The 10,477-nt window shown below is 39.8% G+C and overlaps 1 protein-coding gene and 1 pseudogene across 1 annotated transcript; both read left to right on the top strand.

The window, feature by feature from the left end:
- The first annotated feature begins 5,995 nt into the window (after positions 1–5,995).
- Positions 5,996–6,589, top strand: LOC116114815 (ankyrin repeat-containing protein BDA1-like). Its single transcript, XM_031400962.1, has one exon. The coding sequence runs from the start codon at positions 5,996–5,998 to the stop codon at positions 6,587–6,589; it is 594 nt and encodes a 197-aa protein (XP_031256822.1).
- Positions 6,590–6,703: 114 nt separating this feature from the next.
- LOC116114813 lies at positions 6,704–7,573 on the top strand (annotated as a pseudogene).
- Positions 7,574–10,477: the final 2,904 nt, after the last annotated feature.

Below are 10,477 nucleotides of genomic sequence, written 5' to 3'. Positions count from 1 at the left end.
ATGAGTAGAACCTTTTCTTATGGAAACGAAACATTTGACAAAAGACTTCATATCAGTTTCAACAAAGAAATGATGTCCAACAAGGTGGAATTCAAACCTTTCAATGGCATTTTTGACTACTAATACTTCCTTGAAAGTAGGAATGATAATGTTGCTGGTGTGGTTTGAATTGTCCACTCTGGTATCCGCACAGATGTTGTACCTTGTGTCATCTTGTTCCAAAAGTACTACACCCAATGAGTGTCACTAGCATTCATCTGAAGAATACGTTTCCGAAGAAGGAATCTTCAATGGCTGTGTATGGAAGGATGAGTGCTTGAGACTCTTGACTGCATTTGTTGCTTTTCAGACCATTCTGGAGGATTCTTTTAAGCATCGGGAAAGTGGAGTAGTGAAACGAGAAATGTGGGGAGAAACAGCGCATGTAATTGGCAATTCCCAAGAATTGTTGTATTTCTTTCTTGGTTGTGAGAACATCTGGGAATTTTTGCAATTCATTACAATATGAGGCTGAAGATTATACTTGCCATCAGCAATCACCATACCGAGAAAATCAATCTTTGTTTGCCCCAATTGCATTTCTTCTCAGAAGCATGATACCATAAGTATGGACGATATCAACAAAGTCATGAAGAAGACCTATATGAGATTCCTGTTTTTGAAAAGAGAAGGATATCATCGATATAAATGAGACATGTATGCAGAAGGGGAGCAAAAATCTTCGTCATGGCTTTCTGAAACAAGGAAGGAGGGACTTTAGTCCAAAAGGATGACTGTCCACTGGTAGTGTGATTGGGAATACAGAAAGCAGTCTTATGACGATCATCAGGATGAATTCCAAGTTGCCAAAGCCAGCTTTGAGGTAAAATTTTGGAAAACATCTTTGCATTATGGAGATTTGCAAAAAGAACTTGTCTGGAAGGCAGAGGAAATTTATCATCACGGGAGAAAGAAATTCAAGGGCTGATAATTGATCACAAGTCTGAGTTTTCCTCTGGTGTTTGCCGTTTATTGACATAAAAAGCTTCACATGCCCATTGAGAGTCTGTGGGTTCAATCAACTTTGAGATAAAAGCTGAGTACATTTGTTGGGTGAGACTGAGATGTTCCGTGACATGCCGGAATGACTAGCTTTAGGGGGATTGATATCTTCGCTCTTGATGAATGGAAGACGGATAAAGAATTCTGAATTCTTCCATAATGGATGAGCAATTTAGTGAGAAAATCAGCATGAGAATCTGCGCAAGAAGAGAAATAAGTTGGGTCTTGATCGCTCAATAGGATTGCCTTCAATCTGGAATAAATTAGGCTGTGTGGTCCAAATTGGAAAAAAATCTTGTAACGAACCACATCAGGGAGGATTATAAGTTTACTGAGTTTAGAATAAACATCAAAAAACTAGAACCAGTCTTTGCCAGGTAGATCGGAACCAAGAACTTTATGAAAAGTGAAACAGCCTGGGAAAATTGGATTTTAATGGGTTTGCTGATCAGATGAGTAGTGAAAGTTTCACTATTAGTAGTGTAGAATATTTCCTGATAAGGTTTCCACTGAGAGGCTAGAAGGATTTAGGGTGTGTAAATAGTACGAGTAGCACCAGTATCAAAGAATGCAATGACTGAAACAGGATTTGAGTATTTAGTAGGGAAGATCTGAACTTTGTTGTAGGTATGTGACATGAGAAGGCTAATGATGGAAGGGATTGGTGCTTGTTGATATGGTAGAAATAGTGACAATCATCTGAATCAGAGTACTTAGTATCAGTGGCTGCAAACTGGAAAATGGTGTCTGAAGTGGGTTCGTCATCCATTGAAAAACAACTTTCAACATCATCATCAGAAAAATCGATATCGTGAGCTGAGAAAGTTGTTGTCATTTTGACTGATGTTAGCGTGTTTGGACAATTTTTGGCAAAATGACCCGGGCGGTTGCCAAATAACAACGATTAGACTGTTTGCCTTTGCGTTTCCTTTTGCGAAGAAACTTGCAGTTCTTGAAACCGTCGAAATTTGGTCGAGCCGGAGCATTAGGTGGAGAAAACTTGATGCGTCGAATGAAACTCTTCTTGGTAGGACAGAACATGAGCGATCTGATTTGCACTTGATCTGCAAGTTGGGCGTTGAAAAACCTTTGCAGGTTTAGAACGCTTCATATAATCATCAAAAAATTGTTTTGAGACAGAGCTTTTCCAGAGCAAGAATAACAAACTGGTAAATTTCACCAAGAGAAGTGGAGCCAAGTTGTTTGTTCTGGGACTGCATAAGCTTGGTTGCTTCATGACTTAGGGATTCAGGAATTGATGCCAAAAAGGCTTACTTCATATTAGGATCTCCATACCCTACAGTATATGATCCTTTAACCATCTTTTTATAATGCTGTCAAGATCTTTCCTTTTAGAGAACAGCATCGCATCTTAAAATATCTTCTCTGACTTGGTTCTCATAAAGATGAGGTAATCACAGAATTCATCATACAGGAGATACAGGGCTTGGTTTATACTGGCATTTGGATGAATAAATTTTGTTATACTCTGAAGACTTATCCAACAATCACGGAGAATGCCTCCAAATCTAGCTGTAAACTGGTAAGTATAGTAGGACTTGGGCATTAGGTTTCAGCATCTTAGCTTGTAACCAGGCCTGAAACATACATTCGAGTTCTCATTTGTATGGACGAAGATCATCGACGGTAAAAGTGTGGAGCTTTGCTGAAGCTGTATAGAGTCAGTTCAGCCGGAGTATGAGGAGTTGTCGATACATAGGCGGAGAGTCTAGAATGGAACATCACCTTCAGGCATTCATCATCGACTCAGAAACAACAGGTGGTCTGGACGATTCAGGTTGATGGGTCATCATTGGGGATAAACATGAGGATTGTGATCAGAAGTATCACTGTCAGAGTCAAAGTCACTTTCAAATGATTCATCAGGGAAGGTATAGCGGCTTCTGATTCTGTTTGTAAGGTTGAAGAGAATCCTGAGAAAGACCCAAAGCGAACAAGACGTTGCCTTTCTGCCATGTCTCGCAAAAAAGAGCTCATAAAATTGGAGGAGACGGGATTTTCGGAAGAGTCAGGATTAGCAGAAGGTTGGCGGTCTTCCATCATCATTATGTGCATTGGAGCCTTATCCTTAGATAAAGGACGATGAGGCTTAGGAGATGGAGGATCTGAGTGACTAGAAGAGAAAGAGTCAGGAATATCAGCGGATGAGGTCCGCGGTTTAGCATAATACTTTTCTCTCTTCTTTTGTTCTCATTCCAGCTTGATCTTTTCATCACATTCTTTATGGAGCTTGGCATATAATTGTTCAGTGCTGCCAAAAGCTTGAACAGCACCAGAAGGTATATGAGGTGAGACCAATGTTTGGCTAATTTTTGGAAAAGGGGAAAAAGAGGGTTGTGGCCATGCTGTTGTAGAATCAAAAGGGTTTGGTACTAATGACATTTCAGGGAAAGTCTGTGGTTGTCTGAGTTTTTGCTTAAGATATTCCTGCTGAAGCGATGCCATTTGGGTTTTTAGTGACTTTATTTCTGCTTCCTTCTGGAGAAACTGAGCTGAATAGCCATGAGAGCTGCTAACAATGTGCATTAATTCCTGATGGAGCTGATCAATCCGATTTTGGAGATGATCAATTTGTTTTTGTAGCCGAGAAATCAGCATAGTTTGGTTCTGAGACTGAGAGTCCACCTGATGAGCTACTAAATCCAGTTTTTGTTAAAGTCAGGTCATGGTTTTGTTTTGGGCTAAAGCATTTTCAGTTTGCCAATTGAGAACGGCTTCAGCTTGGGATAGTTTAGGTGTGGATCCATCAAGCTGTATAGCTTTGGAAGGAACAACTCTTAGTTGTTGAGTGGCAGTTTCCTAAAGAGAAGGAAAATATGTATCATAATTGAAATGTTGTCCTGTCTTTGAGAGCTCAGGGGATTGTATCATCATAACGGACTGAACAGGGGGAGTACGAGCAAGGGGTGAATGGGTTAGTTTATGTTCTTTTGCAATCCACCGCAGAGACTATTGATAACATGGTAAAGGCTGTCTGAAGTAAGGTGATTTTGTAGGTTTGGATAGTTTTAAAGGTGATTTAGGTTGAGGTTTCGGAGGGATGTCCCATGAAGGATTACTGGATGGTAAATCTTTTCTGGCTGGTGGAGAATATTTGACATAATAGTCAAATTTACCAGAAGGTTGACCAAGAAGACCAACTTCAGGATCATGTTCTTCAAAGCGGGAATGAAGATCTGTCTGACTACATCGAGCTTTCTTATTTTTCTGGTTGAAATAGTTTCGTCTTGGAAGATAATGCTCATCGATTTCCCAAATAGGATCATCACGGCATTCCGAGCATTGGCAGTCAAGATCAAATGGAGTGTGACCAGTGACTGGATCATATTGATGGTAGACAGGAGCACCAGATTGTTGAAAAGAATGAATGGAAAGTCCAGGTTCCCGTACTGTGGTAGTGGGTATGACCGGAGTAATCATGAATTGAGTTTGTCGAAAACTCAAAGGTGGAGCACTGGGAGTTGCTGGAGACTTAAATCTGATAGTTGTTGTTCCGTCACTGTTATCATGCATGGTAGATTCTGTAGAAACCACCGGAGTTTCTTTTTTGTTAAGAGACTCGTAACTCGTCACCCAAGAGTCGGGTAACAATTTAATCAAATCATCTCTAGAAATTTGCCTGGGAATATTGATGCAATGAGGAGTATTCTGAGAGTCAACAGTGAGAAGCAGTGCATCAGTAGTCGTAGGGATAGCGAGATCAAGAGCATGGTCTTGGATTCGCCAAACCATTTGATAATGCAAAGTAGCTGCAATACTTCCTGGATTTAAATCTGCACCAACGATCTGTAATTGAACTTTAAGAGCCTTAGAGCAATGAACATCAGAGAGAGACATGTTGAAATTAGGAAACAGCGTCATGATGACTGTCCCAGCATTCAAAGTCGTCTGTGCTGTCCCGATACAAGCATGTTGATATTGGACAAATCTGGTGTCCAATAAAGCAATTCGAACAGAGACCGGAAGTCCTTTTCTGCCATGATAAGAGAGAGCGAGCCGGATAGCGCCAAAGTGCACATGAGAGTATCCTTCACGGATCCATTGAGTAATGGATTCTTGAGGGATTTCTAAAGTAACATATTGTTCTTGGGATGTGGCTGGAATTTGACACTTGTCAAATGTACTAGTCTGGACATACTCTTTGACTGGCTTTCTGGAAGGACGGACAAGAGTTTTAAAGGTTTTAGACAAAGAAGACGTAGACTTGGAAAAGGCTGTGTAAGGATTTACAATGGGAGGGATAGTGTCTTGGATTTTTTGATTTTCTGGGATATAAGATATTTCATACAAACTGTCTATTTTAGAATAAGATCTAGATAAGCTAGTATTTACGGGAGCAGTAAACGTAGATAAAGCTGAAGAGGATTCCATGTGCGTAAGTTCAACCTCTTGGATGTGTAATATCACCTCAAATGGTAAAGATAGCGCAAAACCCAAATATTAAACAAAACATAACATATGAAATAGAGAAAGAAAACATAACCAAAACTTAAAGGAGCCAATATCCGAGGGGAGGTAATCCTCCGCACACGCAGAAATTGGAACCAATAAGTAACCAATAAGTTACTTAAAGAAGCCAATATCCGAGGGGAGGTAATCCTCCGCACACGCAGAAATTGGAATCGAGAAGTGGTTTGGCTCTGATACCACAAGGATTACTAGACCTTAGAGATGTTGTCAAAAAAATCATGGAGTTTATACATGTGGGAAACTATGATAGCCGACCTAAGCGGAATCAATCAACACTAATATACTTTTTTCAAAGTGTAATTATTATGTCGTCCTTAAAATGTTAATTAATTCGATTGACCTTGACTTTGCCACTCCCTTTTGTCTGTTGTCTTACCGTCTTACAGATCAGACGGTCTTATGTGGATTCAATTAATCTTCCCCACTCTTCAGGGAGCAGTCTACATGGTATTGTGTTTCCAAGATGGAGGCTGCTTTGGAAGCGAGAGATACAAAAACCTTGTATGAACTAATTCAAAGAGATCCATCTATTTTGCAGAGGATTGATGAGATACCTTTTGTTACTACGCCTTTACATGTTGCTGCATCTAACGGGGATATTGAATTTGCCATTGAGGTCATGATGTTAAAGCCATCATTTGGTAGAAAGCTAAACCAAGAAGGGTTCAGCCCCTTGCACTTTGCTTTACAAAATGGGCAAACCGAAACAGTTTTTCACCTACTTGCTGTTGATGCTGATCTTGTTCGTGTTAAAGGAAGAGAAGGTTTAACACCTCTGCATTTTGCAGCCGAGAAAGGAGACGTTCATCTCTTGGCCGGTGTCTTATCAGTTTGCCCAAAATCTTTCGAAGACGTGACTGTAAGAAGTGAGACTGCTCTGCATATAGCGTTGAAAAACAATGAGTTTGAAGCTTTTGAAGTTCAGGTCAAATCGCTTGAGGGGATTAAACATGAAGATAATCGTTTCTGGAATAAAAGAATCCTAAATTGGAAGGAGAAGTATGGAAACACTGTATTACATCTAGCAATATACCAAAATCAACCTCAGGTAAGCTAGCGCATAAATATGCTTTAAAAAATTTCTATAAATGATTATTTTGACATTAATCAAAATAAAAAAATTCATAGTGGATGGATCAATTATTCGTTTATCCATTAAGCAGGCTGTACGGTGTTTATTAAAGGGCGAAGTAGATGTTAATGCCAAAAATTCGGATGGCTTAACAGCTTTAGATATCTTCCTTGCTCAAACTCCTCCAGGAAACGCTGAGTTGGAGGAAATGCTACGCAGTGCTGGAGCATCCGAAGCTTATTTTCTTCCTAGTATTGATCCCTTTGCACGTACCGCAAGGTAAAACGTTTCATTTTATGCATTTTCTGTTGTTGTTTGGAGTGCTTCGACATCTTATCTCCGAAATGATTTGATTTAGCTACTTAATAATTATTCCTCAGTAAGGATCAGAGGTTGAAGAAGGCTACTGAACAGGGAGATTTGGATGCCCTATATGCATTAATATCGGAGGATGTATATCTTCTGGAGCATATAGATGAGGTACCATTTGTTGATACTCCTCTGCACATGGCAGCATCTGCAGGTCATATTCAGTTTGCCTTAGAGATTATGAGGTTAAAGCCATCATTCGCTAGAAAGCTAAACAAACATGGATTTACCCCTATGCATCTTGCTTTGCAATATGAACAAACCCAGATGGTGCTTCGACTACTAGATGTTGATAGAAATTTGCTCGTGTCCAAGGAAGGGAAGGTAAAACCCCTTTGCATTATGTGGCTGAGAAAGGAATGGTGGAAATTCTGTTTGAATTTCTTGCAGATTGCCCCGAGTCTATTCGAGATGTGACAATTCGAAGAGAAAATGCTCTGCATCTTGCTGTAAAAAAATGACAAACTGGAAGCCCCTGAAATCCTGCTAGGATGGCTTCGCTGCATGGGCAGTGACGAAATACTGGAATGGACCAACGACGAAGGCGACAATTTATTACATATTGCATTTTCTAGAGGTCATCTCCAGGCAAGTTTCTGATCTCTTTGGTTCTAATTTGTAAATTTAATTGAATCTCATATATATATAATGATTTGGCTTACAAGTTAATAACCACAAGATAGTTTTAAGCCATTACGAATGTCTATTGGGTATATCTAGTGTTAAAGGCTTAGAGTTTTACACCTAAATGGCTAACACATTAGGTGGAGAGACTCCTCTTATAAGCCCAAGACCTCCCCAATGCTCTTCCGATGTGATATGGGATCCGCGACATTCTCTTTTTAAACCTAAGACCTCCTCAATGCGCTTTTGATGTGATGAATAATCCGTGACGTTCTCCCACAACCAATCTTGTTACGCCCACCAAAAGACGGATCGGGTTTACTCTGATACCACCATCACGAGCTGGGAATTTCACACCCAAAAGACTAACTCATTAGGTGGAAGGAGCCCTCTCTCTCACTCACTCTCTCTCTCTCTCTCAGCCCAAAACCTCTTTAATACGTTTCCGATGTAAGATCCGTGACATTAGGCAAACCTCGTGGGATTGACACCCACTTGGGATGGCCTTGGTCGTGGATGAGATGACCCATAAAATCTTGCCAACTTGGTATATCAAGCTGACAAGGATGTCTATTAGGCATATCTAGACAAATCTCGTGGGATTAACACCCGCTTAGGACAGTCCTCGTTGTAAATGGGGCCAGGGGCAGGTCAAGCCCCTTTGAGGCTCGGCCTACCCTTGTGTTGTAAATGAATACTAATTCCTCAACCTGCAAGATTAACCTCAGATCATAACAAAAAACGCAAGAACAAAGAAAATCAACACAAGATCTATCGTGATTCGCTTGTTCAATATAGAACAAGTTACATCCACATTGAACTCCAGAATATGGAGCTCACTGCACTAGGATTAATCACTCCAAAGATTACAGATTACAGACCAATCTCCTTCACTATCAACCAAACATTCACACACTCATTCACTTCTCTTTATCCCGTAAATCTTAACACTAGAGTACTCTATACCCTTTAAGGAACACCCCGCCCTAAAAAATAAGACTCTAGAACGATTTACACAGAGAAGAACCAGAATGAATCACAAACCCTAACCAAGTTACAAAACGTATTTACAGAGAAAAAGAGAAAACCCTAATACACGAACAGTTGCCAAAATGCGTGAAAAGGTTCCCCTTTTATACTGTTGACTTGTGATTGAATTGGAGCCGTCAGATTCTCTTTAACTTTGATGGCTGTGATTGATTTGGACTAATAGGCAGAACGACAACGTTTTTTTCCTGGCCTAAACGACATGCAGGCTTCACTTATTTAACAATCTCCACCTTGAAGTCTGTCGCAGTCGTTCCAGCAATTCAGATCAATTGTGTAGCAAGCATTTCCATATTCCTTCTTAGTTCTGATTTGGTTATCCCACATGCAATAAGTTCAAGTAGTGCTTGAACTTTGCAAGTGTTATAACCTTGGTTCCCATGTCTGCCGGGTTGTTTTCAGTTGAGACTTTCATTAGTTTCACCTCTCCTTTTGAGATCAGAACCCTCACAAAATGGTACCGTACATCTACGTGTTTAGTCCTCTCATGGTACACGGGATTCTTCCCCAAATGAATAGCACTCTGACTATCTGAATAGACAGTCACAGTTCCATCCAGCAGCTTGGCTTCTTTCAAGAACCCTTGAAGCCATATAGCTTCTTTGAATGCGTCAGTTACAACCACATATTCTGCTTCAGTTGTGGACAGAGCTACCAGTGGCTGTAATTGGGACTTCCAACTGATACAGTTACCTCCCAAAGTAAAATGGTATGCTGTTGTAGACTTCCGGGAGTCTCTATCACCTACAAAATCCGAGTCTACATACCCAACCAGATCAAGTAAGGAGTTTCTTTTATAGAAATTTAAACCTACATGCACAATGTTCTTAATGTATCTAAGGAGTCATTTCAGAGCATTCCAATGTTCCCATCCAGGATTAGACATATACCTACTTAACAGTGATATAGAGTATGACAAGTCAGGTCTTGTACTGATCATGGAATACATGACAGAGCCAATAACATTTGCATAAGGTATGGATTCCATTTTTAATCTTTCAGATTCTGTTTGTGGACTTTGGGCTTTACTAAGGATGAAATGGCTAGCTAAGGGCATTGAGGCATATTTAGAGTCATTCATTCCAAATCTAACTATCAGTTTCTGTAGATAAGACATCTGATAGAGTTTTAAACTGCAAGTTTTTCTGTTTCTTTCTATTAGCATGCCTAATATTTTCTTTGCATAGCCTAAATCCTTCATTTCAAATTCAGCATGTAATTTTCCCTTCAACACATCAATCTGAGCTTTAGACTTACTGATTAAAAGCATGTCATCAACATACAGTAAAAGATATACTGGATTTGTATCCACATGTGCAAAATAAAAATAGTTATCATGATCACTTCTAGTGAAGCATATCCCTACTATGAATGAGTCAAACCTCTTGTACCACTGCGTAGGTGATTGTTTGAGTCCAATCAATGATTTATTCAGTAAGCATACATGATTAGGAAACTGTTTATCCTTAAATCCCATGGACTGACTCATATATATTTGTTCTTCTAATTCCCCATGCAAAAATGCAGTTTTTACATCTAACTGCTCTAACTCTAAATCATGATGTGCTACTAAGGATAACATCACTCTAATAGTTTTAAATTTAACAACAGGGGAAAAAATCTCAGTGAAGTCTATACCTGTCCTTTGGGTGTAGCCTTTGGCCACTAATCTAGCCTTATACCTGGGTGGATCAGTATTGTGTATGCCCTCCTTCAGCTTGTATAACCACTTGCATTCAACAGAGTCCAAGTCTTGTTCTTCCTTAAGGAGTCCATTTCCTCATTCGTGGCAATAAGCCATTTCTTACTATCCTTTGATTTTATGGCTTCTTC

This window comes from Pistacia vera, unplaced genomic scaffold (assembly GCF_008641045.1).
Source record: "Pistacia vera cultivar Batoury unplaced genomic scaffold, PisVer_v2 Contig723, whole genome shotgun sequence".
NCBI lineage: Eukaryota > Viridiplantae > Streptophyta > Magnoliopsida > Sapindales > Anacardiaceae > Pistacia > Pistacia vera.
Note: the sequence above shows the minus strand (reverse complement) of the source record. Positions and strands in the feature narration are given on the sequence as shown.

Bases quoted from the DNA above. Each gene is read 5' to 3' on its own strand.
- LOC116114815 (XM_031400962.1), top strand. From the start codon at position 5,996: ATGGAGGCTGCTTTGGAAGCGAGAGATACAAAAACCTTGTATGAACTA.